The sequence below is a fragment of the Anastrepha obliqua genome, chromosome 4 (assembly GCF_027943255.1).
Source record: "Anastrepha obliqua isolate idAnaObli1 chromosome 4, idAnaObli1_1.0, whole genome shotgun sequence".
Classification (NCBI taxonomy): domain Eukaryota; kingdom Metazoa; phylum Arthropoda; class Insecta; order Diptera; family Tephritidae; genus Anastrepha; species Anastrepha obliqua.
This window is the reverse complement of record NC_072895.1, coordinates 57465327-57487166: the sequence shown is the minus strand read 5'-3', so window position 1 is coordinate 57487166 and position 21840 is coordinate 57465327. Positions and strand designations below refer to the sequence as shown.

The following is a 21840-nucleotide window of genomic DNA, read 5'->3' as shown; positions in this document are numbered from 1 at the left end:
CATTTCTCTTACCCTGCCACAATCAACAGGTATCGCATATGAATTCTTACAGAAATTATACACTAGCTCGGCAGTTACCAAAAGACTAGTCAAAGAGCCAATAGAAAATGGACAGTAAAGCGCTGTGATTAAGGATTGCATCGTAAGTGCGCACAATGACAGTCAAACATTTGAAAAACACACATATTTATTAAAAAAATATGGAGGATGGTAGAATACTGGATATTTAAATGGTATGAGATGGCTACCGTAGCCGAATGGATTGGTGCATGACTATCATTCGGGTGTGCGTAGGTTCGAATGTCTGTACATAAAATAGCAAAAAGGATGGAAAAAGTTTTTTCTAATAGCTGTCGCTCCTCGGCAGGCAAAGACAAACCTCCGAGTGTATTTCTGCCATGAAAAAGCTCCTCATAAAAATATCTACCGTTCGGAGTCGGCTTGAAACTGTAGGTCCCTCCATTTGTGGAACAATATCAATGCGCAGGCCACAAATAGGGCGAGAAGCTCGATCGAACACCTAACAGAAGTGTGCGCGCCAATTATTTATTTGTTTAAGTGGTATGAGATGGAGTTAACTAAAAGTAAAAATATACTAAGTTGCTTTCTGCACAAAAAATAAATAAAAAACAGTTCGCATAGTTCCTTTGAATCCCAAAACTTCTGATCAGTGAGAATACCCGAAATAAAAAATAAAAAAATTAAAATCCACAAAACAATTTTAATCTTTACAAATATTTACACTTCTTCATTAAATTTAAATTAGCTAAACGCACACACTATTTGTAATTAATTTAAACCTTAATTTAATTATAAATAATGTACTTATAAAAAATAAAAAATACAAAACAATATAAAATTTAATTAAAAACATTTAAACAGTAATAAAATGTGACTAGAAATATAATATGTAGGTTTAATTTTTTATAATGTACATAGGAATATATAATTTTCCTCATAATGCTTGTACAAATATTTACACTTCTATAAATTCAAATTTATTAAGTCTATAGTAGCAAAGCAATTTTAACATTTGACGAACTTGCAAAGCTTTATTTAAACATTCATAAACACATTCATACATTTTTCAAAGCCTAATTTAATTTTGCAACCGCAATTTTGATGACGAAATAAATAATAGTATGGCATATATTTTTATTATAAACATTAAAAAGCGCGCTAAAAAGCTCTGGATTTGCTTGGACTTTTTAATTTTTTTTCGTTTCTGTTTAGATTTTTGAAGCACTTGGGCAATTAATAAATTTTGGTTTCGTTTGCAGTTTATTATTCGTTCTTTTTTCTTCTAATGATATTTGAATTATTAATATTCTTAATTAAGCCTTTTTACATACATACGTTCATATATAAGCTACATATATTTCTCCAATACGTGTACATATAATTTTCTTCTGATACATTTAATATCTTCTTAAACATTACAACTGCTATTTAACTTAAATATGCTGTAATAAAATAAATTAAAGCTCACATTATGAATGCATTAAAATTTGTAGTTCTTTGCTTTTCAACTTCCTTTCATCAATTTTTGCTCATCATCGTAATAGTTTAAATTTTTATACTTCGCAATAAATTTGTATTTAGTTCTTTCTTTTGTATCATTTTTTCTCTATCATACATATGTACATATGTTTGTGTAAAATTGTTTTTCTCCTTCAGTTCATTTGCTTCTCTTCCTTTTCCCTGTTATCGCGTATTGGACTGTTTGTTGTACGATGCTAAAATTAAAGCTATTCTATGTGTTGGACGGTGGTTTCTTTGTGTTGGTGTCGTTCCGTTATTGGTGGCGCTAAGGAACTACTAGCGGACAAGCTCCGCCGAAATCAGCTACAAAGTAAATTGAAGAAGCCTCTACCTTTTTCGGAACGTGGAGCCATTAGCATAGGAACTTGATTCTTATGAGTGACTTTTATCTAAATAGATAAAAAAGGATATATATATATATATAATGATATTTTATTTCATCGTACTTTTCGTAGTTTAACATACATATTTATTTTAACTTAATTTTTCTTAATATCATTTAATTTTACTTTATTTTATTTTAATATTATTTTTATATATTTTTTCAATTGCATTATTTTTATGCTACTTTGTTTAATTTAATTTTATATTTATTTTTACATTGTTTAATTGTTAATTTTCCCTTTATATTTTATTTCGTTTTGTTTTGTATTATTATTTTTATTTTATTTTATTTATGCAAACATTTTTTATTTATTTTATTATTTTTTATTTATAAAGATTATTTCTATTTTTACATTCAAAGACCTTATTTATTATGTTTTAATTACTAATTTTTTTATATTTTATTTAGCTTAATTGTATTTGATTTTATTTTGTGTTTTATTTAATTTATGCATTTTCGTTTTTTAATTTATAATTTTTTTTTATTTAAAATTATTTTGCTTAATTTAATTTATTTCAATTTTAATATTCAAAGACCTTATTTATTATGTTTTAATTTTTACTTAAGATTTTATTTAGCCTAATTGCATTTAATGTTCGGAACCGACTCAAAATTGTAGGTCCCTCCATTTGTGGAAAAATATCAAGACGTACACCACAAATAGGAGGAAGAGCTTTAAGAGGAAGTGTGCGTGTCAATTATTTATTTTTTTTTTTAGTTGGTTTTATTGTACCTTAATTAATTCCTATCACTATTATATGTATATACAGCCGAGTCTCGATAATTTGTAACCCGCTAAATCGAAAATCGCGATAAATCGAAAAACATCTATTCCCTTGAAAAAAATTCGTTAATTTGTAAAAATTCCATACATTTTGGTCCCCTCGTTAATTCGTAGTCTTTTTTACAACTCATAGAATATTAAACCTCTTATAAATTGAAATTTTGTTTTCGTAACCTCTTATAATTCGTATTGCAATTTTAAACTTTTTGCCGTTAAATTACCGTTGCATTTTGCAAACAGCTATGACGCCTTAATGTTGCTGTGCTTGTTGACTTTTGCGCTTTTTACACTGTTTTCGTTTAGTTTATCGAGTTTTATTCTAAGAGCAACATCATTTCTTAGAAATGGCAAATAGACGTACGCATAAGACCTTATCAATCGCGCAAAAGCAAGACATTACTTCAGTCATTGATAATAAAACAAAAAAAAAAAAATTGACGTGGCAAAACAATTTAATATCGCTCCATCAACAATCTCATCAATTTTACATAAAATAGAGTTTATTCTGCAAACATAATTTCATAGTAAACTGAAACGTCAGAAACATGCTGAACATCCAAATGTAGAAAATCTGTACTCTTGTGGTTTACGCAATGCCGTGAGAGTAATGTTCCCATTGGCGGAGAACCATTAAAAGAAAAAGCTTGGTTTTTTGACAGAGCAATGAACATAACAGATTTTAAGGCAAGAAGTGGTTGGCTAGATCGTTTTAAACAATATCTCCTTTAAAAAAATGTGCGGTCTAACTGGAGGGAAAAGTTGAGTTACCTGATTAAAAACTACGAAGCTAAGGATATATATATTTAATGCAGATGAAACTGGGTTGTTTTATAAGTGTTTACCAGATCGAACCTACTGCTTTAAAAATGAAAAATGTCATGGGGGCAAGCACACCAAGGAAAGAGTGACTTTGTTATTTTGCGTAAACATGGATGGCACGGAAAAACTTAAGCCCTTGCTTATTGGGAAGTCAGCAAAACCAAGGTGCTTTAAAAACATTTCTTACTTTCCAGTGCATTATCGGCACAACAAGAAGGCCTGGATGACATCAATAATTTTTAACGAATGGCTTCAAATATTAAATGACACCATGGCAGCTAAGAATCGAATGATATTGCTATTTATAGACAACTGTACGGCGCATAGCGTAAATTCTCATCTGAGCCACGTAAAGATTGAGTTTTTGCCACCTAACACCTCATCCAAGCTGCAGCCCCTTGACATGGGCATTATAAAAGATTTTAAATCCTTATACCGCAAGGAAATGGTTATTAATCAAGTTAACAGCATTGATCAAAAGAAAAAAGTTTAGTTGCCCAATGTTAACAGCTACACAAATTGCTTACAAAGCTTGGAAAAATGTAAGCATTTCGTGCATTCAAAACAGCTTCCGTGCTTGTGGTTTCAATAAAACATTAAACGATGATTATTTAGAAGATATTCAATTAAACATAGATTATCTGTGGGAAGCTATATCTGAATACTCCCAAAATTCCGGATCTTTCGAGGAATATGTTAGCGTTGACAATGACATTGCAGTAACTGGTATGGTAATAGATAACGGCATTTTGGAAGAAGTTTTGCATGTCAGTACTGAAAGTGACGAGGGTGATAATGACGCCGAAGGAGATGAAACTTTAACAACCACACAAGCCATAGCGTTAGTTCATCGATTGAAACATTTTCTTTCAACAAATGATATTAAAGACAGTATCTTTGATAGCCTTATTAGTTTGGAAAATGAAATAGAAAAACTTTAAGAAAAAAGTGTCAAACAATCGAAAATAACAGACTTTTTTAAAAACTAATTTCATGTTATTAAAAAATTATGAATTTTGTTATTATAATTTTATTTACTGTTCAATTATGATTTATTATGAAAAACGTACAATTGAATGTACTTAAATATTTTTTAAAATTAAATTTATTAAGTATACATGATGAAATATAAAAGCCTCGTTTATTTGAATTTTTCTTTTTGAGCCTCGTTCAATGGAAATAGCGATAATTTGAATTTCTGTGTAAATCGAAAAAAAAAACTGATCCCCTTGCCATTTCGAATTATCGTGACTCGACTGTATATATAATTTTTTTATTTATTTAATCATAATTTTTTTATTTAAAATTATTTTATATTGCAATAGTTTGTTTTTTTATTTTGTTTTTTTATTTTTGTTTTTTTTTTATTTTATTTAACTGATCTTTTTTATTTCATTTTATCATATCGTATTTTATTTGAGTTTTTACATATTTTTATTTGATTATTTAGAACATTATTTTATTTAATTTTTATCTTATTTCATTGCAGCATTATTTTGTGTTTATTTTTTTGATTTTAGTGTTTATTTATTTATATAGTCTTTTTTATTTAAAATTATTTTCTTTAATTTAATTTAGCATTGTTTATTGTTTTGTTTTAAGCATTATTTTGTGTTTATTTTTTTGATTTTAGTGTTTATTTATTTATATAGTCTTTTTTATTTAAAATTATTTTCTTTAATTTAATTTAATTTAATTTAATTTTTATTTTTACTTTGAAAGATCTTATTTATTTAATTTTTTTAATTGTTAATTACTATTTTTTATTTTACTAGCTTAATTGCAGTTCATTTTATTTTATATATTATTTTGTTTATAATTCTTATTTAATTTTTTTTAATTATTATTTATATTTTTATTTTATTTTGTTCTATTCTATTATATTTTTTATTTACTTAGTTTACTTAATTCTACTGTACTTTGCATCATTTAGTTGGTCTTATTTTATTCCCATAACTATTATATTTTTATTATTGTATTTTTTAATATATTTATTTATATTGTTTTTATATCAAAGTATTGCATTTTACTTCATTTTATTATGTATCGTTTTATTATGTATCATTTTATTTTTATCTTCAAATGTAAAATTTCTTTTTTAATTAGAATCTTTTCTATTTCAACTAATTTTTTTTAATTGATTTAAGTTTGATTGCTTTGGATTTTTGTTTGTTTGTTTGCTATTTTCTTGGTCTTATTTTATTAATTTCATTAACATATTTTTATATTTTTTAAATTTAATTATTCGTAATTTTATTATCCATGCTTAAAATTTCTTTTTTTAATTAGAATCTTTCTGTTTGAACTTAATTTGTTTTATTTTTATTTGATTTAATTTTGCTTGCTTTTGATTTTTGTTTGCTAGGTTTTTTTGATTTGGTTTTATATATTTTTATTTTTATATTTTTTGAATATAATTATTTATACTTGTTTTTTAATTCGAATTATTTTATTTTACTTTGCTTAATTTTATTTTTAATTTCATATTTAAAATTACTTTTTTAATTAGAATCTTTTCTATTTGAACTTATTTTATTTTATTTGATTTATTATAGTTCTGTTTTCTTCTATTTTATTTTATGTAATTTTTTTGCATAACATACCGTGCATGGTACCTGCATCCACGGCTCGCCATCGATTTGCATTGGAAATGTTTTTTTCGTCTTAATTACAACCTCACTACATTGTGCCAAGCGTCTGCCCGAAGCGCGGAGACCGGTACGCACTTGACCCATGTGCAGACAATTTTCCAGACCTATAACTTCAATGAGACGATCACCGAAATCTGCAAGAATAAGTGTTGAGCATTTAAAGATTACAATTTCTACTAAGTTCAACATAAGAAATTTTACCGTTAATAAAATATAATTTTAATAAGTAATTTTCACTAATATTTTAATACTTTTTTAATTCAAGTTTCTTTTCTCAGCTTCTTTTTTCCAAAACACTAATAAACTTTTCAACTTCCTTGTAACTTCTACGTAGCATACATTTAGGCGACTGTTGCTAGCAAGCAACTGCTGATCCGGATTAGCTAAGTAGTACTGCGCTTCTTTTAGTTAGTTTCATTTCAACTGTTGGCTATTGAAGGATGCTTCGGCTGTCATTAGTGAAGTGGGAAGTTTGACTTCGTGTATTGGAGTAGTTTTATAATTCATTTAATAATTTGTGAATTTATTTGTTGAAGTATTCGCTAATAAGTATTTGTGCATTGTGTATTGTGTGATTTTGTGTATAGAAAGAAGATTAATCCCCTTATGCAAATAAATTTAGTGGATTAGCAGTTTGGAAGACGGCCGGGCTGCGCAACAAGAAATGAAGCTGGATATTCGAAGTGAGTTGAGTGATTAATTATATTATATTATTTGACTAGCCATATCGGCTCACGCTTTTACGGTTCGATTTGTTTTTGCTGTGTAGCTTATTGTTGTTTTGCATTTAAAATTTGCAATGCTTTTAATTGAAATAAGAGTGAGTTTGCACATACGAGGTGTGTTCAAAAAGTATCGCGAATTTCACTCATGCCGACGAGTTCGGCCATTTTGAATGTTCAGCTAATTGTTGACAGCTGCTTTGCTTGCACGTGTTTCGGCTCGTCTTCTATTTTTGCTTATTGAAAAAGATGGATCCAAGAACATGTACTAAATTTTGTGTGAAAAACGAAATTAAGTGCGCGGATGCATTCCTAATGATGACTATGTCATACGAAGAAGCTACTTTGGACCAAAGCAACGTTTATCGGTGGTACAAAATATTCTCACAAGGCCGAGGAGATGTGAACGACGAAAAGCGAGCCGGACGCCGGAGCACTTCAACAACAGTCGAAAAAATTGATGAAGTGAAGAAAATGTTATTGGCCAATCGTCGAATCACCGTTAGAGAAGTTGCTCGTGCCATTCGATTTTTTTCAATGATTTGGGCATGAGATGGGTCGCCGCAAAATTCGTACCAAAACTGCTCAATTTCGACCCAAACCAGCATCGCATGAACATTGCTAATGAGATGTTGGACTCTGTATGCGACGATCCAAATTTGCTCCAGAGGGTCATAACTGGTGACGAATCGTGGGTTTATGATTATGACGTGGAAACCAAAGCTCAATCATCTCAATGGAAGCTGCCGCACGAACCAAGACCGAAAAAAGCACGCCAAGTTCGGTCGAATGTAAAAGTTTTGCTTACCGCTTTTTTCGATTGCAGGGGCGTTGTGCATCATGAGTTCTTGCCAAAGGGTAAAAAGGTCAATAAGGAATATTACCTGCAAGTTATGCTAAATTTGCGCGAAGCAATCCGCCAGAAACGTCCGGATTCGTGAAAGAACAAAAATTGGCTCTTGCATCACGGCAACGCCCCTGCTCACACATCGTTGCTTGTGCGCGACTTTTTGGCCAAAAACAACACACTAATGATGCTACAGCCACCGTATCAACCAAGTTCTGGCCCCCTGCCCATGAAAGGACGACGCTACGCTACGAGATAAAGACGGCATCGAAGGAGGAGCTGAACAAGATAAAAAAAAATGATTTTTGTAGGGCTTCGAAGATTTGAAAAAAGTTGGCAAAAGGGCATAATATCTCATGTGGACTACTTTGAAGGGGACAAAATAGATATTATTATTATGGAAATAGACCATAACATAAATTCAATTTTTTGTCATACGCATATGCTAAGATTTTTAATTTTTGTTTTTAAATCTCAGCCAATACAAATCCAATAATCTTTACCCAAAGAATACAATTAAATCAATATTATTTTTTAACTTAAACTAAAACACAACTTTAATCTTTCAATCGCAAATTTTACTCACCTTGAGTGGCAACTGACAAATCGACAGATGCGAAACTTGTCGCTGACAGCTCTTTATCTGAAGATTTCAGTTTTTTGCCCTTACGAAATGGACCAGCACTTTTGCGCATCCGTTTCTGCGACAAATGTTCACCCCACAAATTCGAGCCGCCATGAGTGTAAGGAATGTTTAGTAGGGCGACACCCTGTAAATGTGGTCCATTTGCTAAATTTAAGGAAACACCATCACACTGAAAAGAGTAAAAGAACAATAAAGCTTTTGAGAGTTGATAGAGAAAGAAACAAACAAAAAAAAAAAAAAAAAAATAACAGAAAAATGACACCGGGAAGAAAACATCGGCAAATATGTGATTACTGGAGTAGAGGCAAAAAGTGTGTAATAAAAAACAAAAAAAATTGTATGCGTGAGAACTTGCTTGCTTGGTTGCTGTTAAAGTGGTCAAGCTTAGTGCGAGAGAGGCACATTTTACGTTCGAGATGTGTTTATTTTTGTTCAGGCAGATTTTTCTCTACGTCCTTTTTTCATTTGACTTTCCATTTATTCGCCATTTAAGCTTACTTTCTGTTTGCGGTTTCCCATTTGTTGGTATATGGTATCCGATGCACTCAAGCAGGAACCGTAATTTGTAACATATTTTATGTGATATCAACAGCACTCCTACTTGAAAGCATCACAAATAACAACAAACAACACATGTAATGTGGCTACATTATTTGTATACAATAACCTCTTGGTTTTTATTTCATTTTTTTTGTGTGCATGTAGAGAAAAATGTTTCTGTAAAATTTCCATTCGGGCATTTAGTGATATTTGTTTAGGGCCCATTGGCCAGGGAAATATGCCGTCAAGCATTGCTTTGTTTGTGGCGTGCTGCCATTTTATATATTTCCATAGGGAAATAACGCACATACACATGCACCCAAATTTTCTTAAGATAGTTTTTTATAAAAATAAATCCCAACGAAAATCGTTATGATGCTTGTCGTTTTTCACATTTCTCCCACTTTGTACAAACATTCGCTGCTTTGAATTTGGCTCTCGAACAAAGTACAGACAATTTATGCAAATATGAGCATTATCTTTTATTCCTACTACCACTAAAGCTGCTAAATGGTTGTATGTATTATGCATTGTACAAATACCCATTAAACGCAGTCATTCAATGCATGCATGTGCCCTCTAAATGTATTCAACTTATTTTGCGACACACGCACGTATGGTAATACCCTGTTCTTTTCTTTCATCCTTCCTTCTTTCCTTTGTACCTTGCGTTGGGCGTCAGATGTACATCAATTGATGGTTTTTCATACAACTCTACAACGAAGCTTTTCGTGCGGTCGGTTAGTCTTGATTGGCCTATTGATACTTCCCACATACATACATGAAGATGTGCGAAACACATCGAGTTACGCGCTTTTAAATGTTTGTTTGATAAATGTGTTGGTTGTTAATTTTATTGCTCGTTGAATGTTCACACACAGCTGTGACTGGCGAATAAAGATGTAGCAAGTGGAAATAGCAAGTTAAATGCCACTAAAAGGTTTACTCCCTTGTGGATCTGGCATAGAATAGTATTATACTATGTATATGAGTATGTAAATATATACTTACACATATGTATAAACATATAATATTTTGGTCATGTAAAAATTTCTCTGTAATTCTACGATGAAGGTAATGTAAATTAGTCGGTATTATCCGATTTACCAGTACATGTATCAAGCCACTTTCGGTAACCTATGTCCATTTTGGTAGCAATTTTATTGAAGAATTCCTAGTTCCTTTTGGTAAAAACTTAATCAGCCCAATTTCACAAGCCTTTTTTGAGGACAGTTTTGTATCATCGAAAAAATTCAACAAATGTTTTTGTTCCATCAAAGCAACGCCGTGCCGCATACATCGTTTGACCCAATGAGAACAGCTCACAGTGGTTGATTTCTTTCTAATCCCATCATAAAGGGTGGTTAAGTTTCAAGGGCCGGTGTTGATTTTGAATAAAATACAATTTTTTTAGGAAATTGTTGTCATTTCTCTTTATTATGATAATATTGGCTCAATTACGTATGGAACAAAATATCGGCCAAATGGCCGCTATGGCCTCGGCGGCACACCTCCATCCGATGGTCCAAATTTTCGATGACGCTGAAGCATAATTTAGGTTCTATGCCGTTAATGTGTCGAATTATCTCATCCTTTAGCTCTTGAATTGTTGCTGACTTATCGACGTACACCCTTTCTTTCAAATAACCCCAAAGAAAGAAGTCCAACGGTGTCAAATCACATGATCTTCGCGGCCAATTGACATCGCCATCATTCGGCCATCAAATTTTTCGCGCAAATGAGCCATTGTTTCGTTAGCTGTGTGACAAGTGGCAACGTCCTGTTGAAACCACATATCGTCCACATCCATATTTTCCAATTCGGGCCATAAAAAGTTCGTTATCATCTCACGATAGCGAACACTATTCACAGTAACTGCCTGATCGGCCTCATTTTAGAAAAAATACGGCCCAATGATGCCGCCGGCCCATAAACCGCACCAAACAGTCACTCTTTGTGGGTGCATTGGTTTTTCGGCAATCACTCTTGGATTATCAATCGCCCAAATTCTGATTATTGACGAATCCACTGAGGTGAAAATGTGCCTCATCACTGAAGATGATTTTCTTCGAAAATTGGTCATTCACTGTTGCCATTTCCTGCCACCATTCTGACCATTAACGACGCTTGAAATGGTCAAGAGGCTTTAGTTCTTGAGTCAATTGCACCTTGTAAGCGTGTAAATGCAAGTCTTTATGCTTAATGTTCATCAAGAGGTGTAATTGTTGGGCACGACGACGAGTTGAGGTGGACGGCTCTTCAACCATACTATCGCGAACAGAAGCAATGTTTTCTGCAGTACGAGCTGTACGAGCATGCACTGGTGTTTTCACATCTCCTACAGACCCGGTTTGCTCAAACTTTTGCATAATTTTTCCGATTGTACGCACATTTGGACGATTAAATGACCGAAAAAATCACGAAGTGCACGATATGCATTTTGATTTGAAGCCCGTTTTCATAATAAGCCTGAATAACTTTAACACATTGCTCGATTTTGTATCTTTCCATGGTTCAAATTTAGTTAGTCTGAAATTGAAAACTGTCAAATGAAATGCCGAAAAAAACCTGACGTTTAGGTGTGGTTCACATTCAACATCGGCCCTTAATATATAATTGGAGCTTATACCATTTTTGGGTGTTAGGCTGAGCTCTTCCTCCTATTTGTGGCGTGTGTCTTGATGTTGTTCCACAAATGGAGCGACCTACAGTTTTAAGCCGACTCCGAGCGGCAAATGATTTGCATGAGTAACTTTTGCATGGCAGAAATACACTCGGGGGTTTGCCACTGCCTGCCAAGGAGCGACAGCTATTAGAAACAACTTTTTGTTCATTTTGGTGTTTCACGGAGTTTCGAACCTTCTTCCGAATAGTAGTCATGTACCAACTCAATCGGCTACGGTGGTCGCCAAATACAAACCCATTAGCAAACTTTTTAATCGTTTGATTCGCCTCAACTCGATTTGCCCTTTTTTATCTTTCCCCACAGTTGTTCTTACATGTAACCCATTTGCCATCGCTAAATACCATCTCTCTCAAAAGTGGGCCGACTTCGTTACATTTCAGCAAAGAATCGTAGGCGACAACTACGTTTGAAAAGTTTATTTTGCGTCAATTTGTGTGGCACTCAATCATCGAACCGCTTATTGAGACCAGCTTTATGTAACAAGTGCAACGAAACAAGTGCTCACATTCTAGTACGACTTCTCATTTCTATGATTTTATCGCCATTTTCGACGACTGACATACCGGAGCGTTCATATTACCAGAACTGAATCCATAGAACTATCGCTTTGTTAATGCAACCGATACTACTATACTTATAAAGGGTGATTTTTTAAGAGCTATAGGAAAGTTTAAAAAAAAACACACGTAAAATTCAGAAAACTGCATGGAATTTTTATTTAAATCGATAGTATGGTCCATATAATTTAATGTTTAAAGATTATTTCATGCAAATGTTGACCGCGACTGCGCTTCAAATGGTCCATCCGCTTAGTCCAATTTTGGCATACTCTTTCCAATGTTTCGGCCGGTATCTCACATATAAATGATTTAATGTTGTCTTCCATTGTGTTAATTGAAGCAGGCTTGTCTAAATAGACATGAGCTTTAAATAGCCCCACAAAAAATAATCTAAAGGCGTTATATCGCACGATCTGGGTGGCCAATTGACAGGTCCCGAACGTGAAATAAAATGTTCACCGAACTCGCCTCTCAACAAGTCCATTGTTACGCGTGCTGTGTGGCATGTGGCACCGTTTTGCTGAAACCACATGTCATGCAAGTCAAGCTATTGCATTTTGGGCAAAAAAAAGTTGGATATCATTTCACGGTAGCGCTCACCATTTACAGTTACGTTACGATTCGCAGCATCTTTGAAGAAGTACGGTCCAATGATACCTCCAGCCCATAAACCGCACCAAACTGTGACCTTTTCTGGAAACATTGTTAGCTCTTGCAATTCTTCTGGCTGATCTTCACTCCAAAATCGACAATTCTGCTTATTTACGTATCCATTGATCCAAAATGAGCTTCGTCGCTGAACACAATTTTTTGATAAAAAAGTGGATCTTCGGCCAACTTTCCAAGAGCCCACTCACCAAAAATTCTGCGTTGCGGTAGGTCGTTCGGCTTCAATTCTTGCACCAGCTGTATTTTGAAAGGCTTCACACCTAAATCCTTTCGCAAAATTTTCCACGTTGTTGAGTAACAGAGGCCCAATTGCTGCGAACGGCGACGAATCGATAATTGATGGTCATTATTAACACTGGCCGATACAGCTGCGATATTTTCTTCAGTTCGCACTCTACGTAAGGGTATTGGTGGTTTGATGTCCAATAATGCAAATTTGGTACTAAATTTAGTCACAATAGCTCGAATAGCCGCTTCAGTGGGTCGATTAAACTGACCATAAAATGGAAGAAGCGCGCGATAAACTTTTTTAACAGAACACGCATTTTTATAATAAAATTCAATGATTTGCAAGCATTGTTCGTTTGTAAGACGATTCATGGTTAAATTATAGACCAAACTGAAGATGTTTGACAGTGAAACAAAACATGAAACATGCGTAAGCTGTTTGAACCAACTGTGTAAAAAGATAATAGCTAAAAAATCACCCTTGTATATTAGGTCTGAAAACACAACAACAAATTTTGGCCGCTTGTTGGATGGAAGAATGTAAATAATTTCTGTTTTTCGAATTTCGTTTGGTTTTTGTTCTGAATTCACCAAAGCATAATGACACGGTTATTTCGCTTTATAGAATGACTCGACCCAATGTATGCAGTATACGAAATACTAATACGAAAAAAGAACATTTCGCGATGCCTAATATCGATGAAACTCTCCAAGGAACTTGAACCTATAAATATTAAATAATACTTGACTAAATTCGGGTTATCGCCAGGAGTCAATAGCCACTGAAAGTATAGAAATTTACAGAGTTCATCGCTACTATATAATTTTAAGTTCATACCTTTCGGGCTTAAGAACGCGACAGCTGTGTTAAGGGCTCATGGCAAAAATCAAAGACAGAATTAAATCATCAGATATGATACACTGCATGGATGATATCTAAGGGTCCGGCACTCGAAGTGTAACCAACTTCAGACCGCTCGCGTCGAAAGTCTGCAACGTCACTTGAAATGGTTCAAAAAGTTAAGAAGCGACTTGAGCGAAATCCCCGAAGAAGTGCCAAACAAATGGCGAAAGAACTGAGAGGGCGAAGGAGTTGCTTGGCCAGAAACCGTCAATTGCCGAATACTCTGACAAGAAAATTTGTCAAATTGAGCAATTCGTAAATTCCCAAAGCGGTAGGGTTTATTTGATCGACCGTTCATACGAGAATTTGAGTCATCGATTGGCCACTAGGAGACGGCACCCGTCACAGGTAATGGTTTGGGCCGCTGTAACCGCAGATGGGCGCTTTCCAATCCTTTTTATCGTGCCTGACGTCAAGGTAAATGTGAAATATTATCGGGAAAGTAATCTGGAGGTTGCTTTGAAGCCGTGGGCAGACAAACATTTCGGTGGCAGATCATAGACGTTTCAACAGGACTCGACACCATCTCACAAAGATCGAGTGAACCAAGAATGGCTAAAAAACAACATTCCGAACTTCATAACGCCCACACAATGGCTCTCAAATTCCCCAGATGCGAATCCGATGAATTATTCTCTTTGGGCCATTATGGAGAGCAAATCCGAACTAAAAGATTCACCAGTCTCGAGGCGCTGAAAAAAGCCATTGTCCGCGAGTGGGCCAAAATACCTGCAAGCCACATTCGGGCAGCTTGCGATTCGTATCTGTATCGTCTCAAGGCCATAGTCAAGGAAAAGGGAGATCATATCGTAAGAAAAAGTAAATTGATTCTTAATTTTGTATTATTTTCATTTACATTTTTTACATGGAATTGAATACAAATAAGTTTTCAAACCAAATTTAAGGCTTTTTTAATTGGTTCCACTTCGAGTGTCGGACCCTGTATATACAATACAATTGACGAAATGTTTAATAAAATCAAATGAGTTTTTCAAGTAATACGTGAGTTACATTTAACACCTAATATTAAACAATGCGAGCTCTTAAAAACGAAAATGGAGTTTTTGGGTCATCGTCTTGGTTCTGGTGGTATTCAACCAGGGTAAAGAAAAACGATGGCAGTTGAATAATTTAAAACATCAACTACCGTTCATGAGGAGCGCCAATTTTTAGGACTTCGCGGTTATTTCGATGATTTGTTCCGGGTTACGCTATTTATTTGAACCGTTAAGAAAACTTTTACAAAAAGACAGCCAATTTAAGCTCAAAGTGTGTCGTACCATAGCCATACGATAACGCCATATCCTTAGCCAAAGTAATTAACCATAACGATATTTATATTATTTGTGTCATAGCCATAAGCAGCTGATATTTACACATACTATCACATTTGTGCAGTACGAAGTGCAAGAGCTAAAGAAAAGATAACAACATCGCAACACCCTGCAACTGGTTATGGTTACGGCGAAAATTCAATTGGTATCTATGGTTTGATTATGACTACAGAATTATGGCCTGCCACCTCTAATCGATGACAGTATTGCCCATATGTTGGTTCCATTAGCAAATATATGGCGTTATGGTTATGGCACCTCAACTTTGGGCTTTAATTGAACAAACGACCGACACATGCCATTCGACAGCCTTAAAGATATTCTCTCCTCTCCACCTGTAATGATGCCGTATAACGCAGGAGCAGAGCACGAAATCCATACTGATGCTAGCACAATTGGATTAGCCACCGTGCTTTTGCAAAACGAGGGTGGTAGATAGAAATCCGTACTTTACTATAGCCCAAGAACTAGCGACAATGAAAGAAATTATCACAACTACAAAGCGGAGACGTCGGCTATTGTGGAAGCTTTTGAACGTGTGCGATATTATGTTTATGGTAAGCGATTGAAAGCAGTTTGTGATTGCAACGCAATTAGCACTGTGATGCAAAAACGTGAACTTATATCCTGTATAGCGAGATAGTGGTTGAAAGCTCAAGATTATAACATCGTTGCGCGTACGGGACGCGCATGTGCGCTTAGGCGAACTCCAGTTGAGTGTGCAAATGAAATCGATACAGCATCTTTACGCATATTGAAAAATAATATTACCAATGACGACTGGCTGCTTGTCATGTAGTTGAGAGATGAAGGTATCAAGCAAATCTTCGAAAGATAAATGTAAGAGGGTGGGGCGTTGAGATAGTCAGGCTGTAACGTATCATGAATAAGAAGATGTGCCATCCAGAAGATATTGTGCGCTGTTCCGAACTCACTTCGTTGGTGAATTATTCATGATTGTCACGATCAGGCTGACATCTAGGAGTAGACAAGACAATCAGCAAGACAAGACAAAACTTCCTTTGGTTTCCAAGAATGCGAAAATTTGTAAAGGTCGGTGATTTGGTCTTAGCAGAGAACGAATCGGTAAGCACGGGTACTCACGAAAGTTGGAGCCTTATTACAAAGATCATTTTATTGTAAGCAAAGATCTTGAACGTGATCGATACGACATAATCGATCTTTAAGAATCAAATTAGCAAGGTAACGAAAGCCCTGGCAAACATCCGAGTGTATTTCCTCTAATGAGGAAACCACTAACAGTAAGGCCGCTTGAGTTGATAGGAGTGGACGACTGTAAACACATGACATCTTCAAATAACTGCTATACATGACAACTAACAGCAGTTGTCAAAATTTGTTGAACCATCAACGGCAGTGTATCAACGAAAGTCAGAAAGAACTCGACGGCTAACAGTTGATCTATGCACCTCAAATATACATAAAGGGTGTTTTTTTAGAGGTTAGGTTTTCAAGATGAAATAAAACGTATATAATTTAATGTTATGGCCAAGAATTTAGCTTTATTATAAAGATAAGGGTTTGCCATTATGTTTTAAAAATGATTTCGGGCAAGTGGCCGCCGCGGCTGGCTCGAATAAATTCCAGCCGAGAGGCCCAATTTTCGACCACTTTTTGCAGCAATTGGGGCCGTATGTCAGCAATAACGCGCCGAATATTCTCTTCCAAGACGTCAATCGTCTCGGGCTTATCTGTGTAGATAAGCGACTTCACATAGCCCCACAAGAAATAGTCCAGCGGTGTTATATCGCACGATAAATCGATTGTTGCGTTGGCTGTATGGCATGTAGCGCCGTCTTGTTGGAACCAAAGGTCGTCTACATCAACATCGTCCAATTCAGGCACGAAAAAGCCATTAATCATGGCTCTATAGCGCTCTCCATTGACTGTAACATTATGGCCGGCTTCATTTTTAAAGAAATATGGACCAATGATTCCCTCTGCCCATAGAGCACACCAAACAGTGACTTTTTGAGGATGTAACGGCGTCTCAGTAATGGCTTGTGGATTATGTTCACTCCTGGATGGCACGTTGGGACTTCCCAGACAGGTGGACTACACAATTCCGCCTACACTTGCCACTACAACGTTCGTGACCCTCCTACCCACGAGGGAAGAGTGGGAGCGTGACGTGGTAAGACAGGGCGAGTCCATCCATGTATACACAGATGGCTCAAAGCTCGATGGCAGGGTGGGCGGGGGTGTGTATTCCGAGCATCTGGGGATTTCCTTCAGTTTTCGGCTCCCCAACTACTGTAGTGTCTTTCAGGCTGAACTGATGGCAATAATGAAAGCCGTGACACTGGTACAGTGTGATGCGATATCTGGTGATGATATCTACATTTTCACTGATAGCCAGGCGGCGATAAAATCCTTCACTAAACAGTCGACAACCTCTAAGGTAGCCATGAAATGCCGCACATCTCTTAACGAGATGGCTGAGTCATTTCACCTAACGATAGCATGGGTTCCTGGCCATTGCGACATAGAGGGGAACTGCAGAGCTGATGAACTCGCGAAAATCGGCACCAAACTGACTGATGAGCACATGGACACTGATATAGGTATACCCTTGCAAACATGTAGACTACATATCCACGAGGAAATTGTAAGTATAGCGAATGAAAGATGGCGAAACGAAGCCACTTGCAAAATAGCCCGACAGATGTGGCCGACTCTCAATGCTAAACGCACAGAACTACTACTAAGGAGAGACAAACATAGTCTCAACATACTGACTTCAGTCATAACTGGGCACTGCCTAATTGGTAGGCACGCCCAGAGAATGGGTGTGCAAACACATGACTTCTGCAGAAGTTGTCTAGACGAGGAAGAGGAAGAGACGATTCCGCACCTTCTGTGCCATTGTCCTGCTCTATCCAGACGTAGACTCGCCAATTTGGGCAAACATTTCTTTAATGAACTGGAAGATCTCGGCTCTGTCGAAATCAAGGATCTAGCAAAATTTTTGAATAGTACACTGTGGTTTCAGGAGGGATAAGGGCTAGTTTCCCCATGCGGCATCACAATGGGCTACGAGCCTGAGTGTGTTCACAATGGACAACCGCTTCAACCTAACCTAACCTAACCCTATGTTCACTCCAAATGCGACAATTGTGCTTATTGACATACCCATTCAACCAAAAGTGAGCTTCATCGTTGAACAAAATTTTCTAGTGATGCGTCGCGCGAACCGAACCATTATTTTCGTAATAAATTTGCACGATTTGCAAACGTTGTTCAGGTGTAAGTCTAATCATTATGAAATGGCAAACCAAACTGAGCATAAATCAAGTGACAGCTGTCAAAAAGACCATCTACGAAAAAAGTAGTGTCAACTTGAAAACCTAACCTCTAAAAAAACACCCTTTATAACGTTCTACTTAATTTAATTACATTTATTTTTACTAATGCCTAATTTCAAATTTTTTATGCGAAAGTGAACTTATTTTGCTAGGTTTCCTGCCATATGGAAAAGTTCGATCTATTTCCGACAACGTAGTTATAACCGTTTTTCTTATTTTTATTGTGTGAGCTCAAGTCGGTTTTACAAAAAAAAAAACAACTAAATTTTGCTATTATTTATTTGCCAATAATTCGGTCTCAAGTAAAAGCCACCTTCAGATAATCTTGGTCGTGCCTGTTCGTTTATAATCTTAAATATTATCTTTACTTCGACTTCGTCCATATTCCTATAGAGAGTAAAGTATTCCTGCTCTTAAGGGGCTCAACCAGTGTGAAACTTTGAAAAATTCAAAAAAATTTTTTCATATTTTTCAGCAAGCAAGCAGCAACTTTTTGAAGAAGAAGAAGGTGAATTATATGGGCCTGGAATAGCAGATTAGGATTAGGTATGATATTTATCGTTTTATAAATGTGAGATCAGTATTTTTTTCTTTAAAAACGTTTTTCTCAAAATAGCGTTTTCTTAATTTGCTGCCACTGTAACTTAAAAACTAATTTTACGATCGACTTGAATCTTGTTTCCCCATTTTAAGTATTAATTTTTACATTGAATGACCCTCCGATATTTCAATCTAATAAAAATTGTAAATTTGCGATGTGAAATACTATCACATTTTCAAGCTAAATTTTTATACTTTTTTCAAAACTGCGGGATTTTTTTGGATTTCGTTTTTTCACCACAATCCTGCGTTAATCAACGCGTGATACCATCATCTTTAATGACTTTTTTGTTTTTTTTTATTTCAGGCACTGTGAAAACCGTTACAAAGGCAGCAGTGGGGAAACTTTTTTTTTTTGGACCTTCGAGAGATGCCCTATTATTAGAAGAAAAGTCCAGATTTTCCTTTGAAAAAATTTGTACTTGAAGTTTAATTATATATTAATATACTTACAAAGTTTTAAAACAATCAATGTAAAACTTTTTTAAAAATAAATTTTCAAAAACCACCTGTTTTTTTGTCAGTCACACTGGCCCCCTTAGGGGCCTCAAATAACAGTATGTATCGCATAAATGGCAGCACCAGGCTTTTTGAATCATTCTCAAACGCTGACAAACTTAGCAGTACTGTATTTTTCCCAAATCGAAGCTGAAGAGGGTCATAGCTCATCTTGTTAGCAATTCCCTTGTGTATCAATATGCCATATTTACCAAAGGTTAAGAGGCCGCGACAATAGAGCGTGCACTCAATATCTCTTCTCTAAGATTCGGGCTACGCTGCTCTACTTGCAGTGATTGGGTCGCAGCGAACAAAGATAGAAGAGGAAGGTTTATAAGAGAAGATACCTCTACCTACCATCAAGTTTTGAATATAAAAGGTGGTTAAGTTTCAAGGGCCGGTGTTGATTTTGAATAAAATACAATTGTTTTAAGAAGTTATTATCATTTGGCCGCCGCGGCTTGAGATTCTATGCCGTTAATGTGCCGAATTATCTCATCCTTTAGCTCTTGAATTGTTGCTGGCTTATCAACGTACACCTTTTCTTTCAAATAACCCTAAAGAAAGAAGTCCAACGGTGTTGTTGACGTTTAGGTGTGGTTCACATTCAACATCGGCCCTTGAAATTTAACCACCCTTTATCTCGAACGCTCGGTCTTAGTTAATCTATCCTACATTGACTGGGGGTAGTTAATCTATCCTACAAGGGGGGACTTTGCAGTAGAAGATAACGCTATCTACCATCAAGTTTTGAGCGACAACAGCTATTCGTGTAAATGGTTACCTTACTAGATGTATTCTAATAATTGTTTCTCCACTCTCTGAACTTTGATTAATGCTTTCAAATAACTTTCAAAAGTCGAGATCAGAGATTAATGATGTGTGTTGCTCCGAAGAAGAATACAAATTAAACTAGGGGAACTAGGGGGTTTAAGGTCTCCAGTACAATGACTTGCTTAAGCGAAGGGCAACAAGAACCGCCAGCTGTTTAGTTTCCACCGTAGTCTAGGTCTGAAGATTTATTATATTAACATAAACCTTTTTCGATAAGCCAGATCATGTAGGAAAATATATTTCATCTCTGCTGTAAAGATCTTATGCTGGCCGATGCTGAGATGCTGCTTTGCCTATAACACTTTTAGAAGTACATAGCCTTTTTCAGCGTTCTCGTATCACTTATATTTTTCCCTTCCATCGTAGCTTCTTATCTTGAAGCCTTTTAATTCTGGTGTGCTATTGACATCGCCTTTTTATAGAAGTTTTATTGACAAATCCCGAAGTGTCCCCTGCATCAAATCAAATAACAGCATTATGAAAGCTATCTTCCTTCTGTTGAACTGTTGATATCTCAAATTTCAAAGCATTCGCCAAAAAATGTTTTTGATGACTACTTATACTTTCCTCCCTATTTGAATTTTATTCGCATTCATTGTGCGCCGATTTCGTTACTTGTTAAATTTTCATGTTTCCGCAGCGCGTTGGTACTAATGAGCTGTAAGCTATGCAGTTCATTGATAAGCTCGTGCCATTGCAGCTCGTGCCAGTGAACAGAATTTTCATACTGGGGAAAACGCATAATTTACGGTTGAACAAATTTCCAATGTGCTCAATCAAAATCTACTTGTACTTGTATTTTTGTGGCGAACTTTAAATTCAAAATCTAAAGCGAACAATGTAATATAGTATTAGACGATTTACAGGATTTTGGGGGGATTTCCACACCATGGCAGCCACATCATAAAGTGCCCAACGATAATGATAAAGTTTTTGCGCTTCGCCCGCGTTGGCACGAAAAATGCTTCAGAAGATAAAATATGCAACAGCATGAAATGACATTGGGGATGAATTGATGGCTTGATGAAGGCACATTCGAAAGCAGAAAAGGTGAAGAGAAGCAGATATTGGAGGACAGGTGTTTCATGTATATGTGGTAAACGAGCTGAAGTGAAAACTCGTACTACTCGGCAGATATAATTGTTCATGGATTGGTTTTTAATGGAAGAAGTCAAACTAGTACGAAAGTGACTACAATTATACCAGCTGCAAAATACATGCGAAAGTTATATTCTTCAATGTTTTTATTATTGGTATGTATATAA

At 35.4% G+C, this 21840-nt stretch overlaps 1 protein-coding gene across 1 annotated transcript in view; it reads right to left on the bottom strand.

The window, feature by feature from the left end:
- Nucleotides 1–1046: 1046 nt before the first annotated feature.
- LOC129245344 (diacylglycerol kinase 1) overlaps nt 1047–21840 on the bottom strand; it is a 293249-nt gene continuing 272455 nt past the window's right edge. Inside the window, exons 19-21 of the mRNA XM_054883446.1 lie at nt 8337–8565; nt 6134–6315; nt 1047–1931 (exon numbers count right to left, since the gene is read on the bottom strand). Of these exons, the coding sequence (XP_054739421.1) occupies nt 1842–1931; nt 6134–6315; nt 8337–8565 (501 nt within the window). The 3' untranslated portion in view covers nt 1047–1841. The remainder of the gene's footprint in view (nt 1932–6133; nt 6316–8336; nt 8566–21840) is intronic.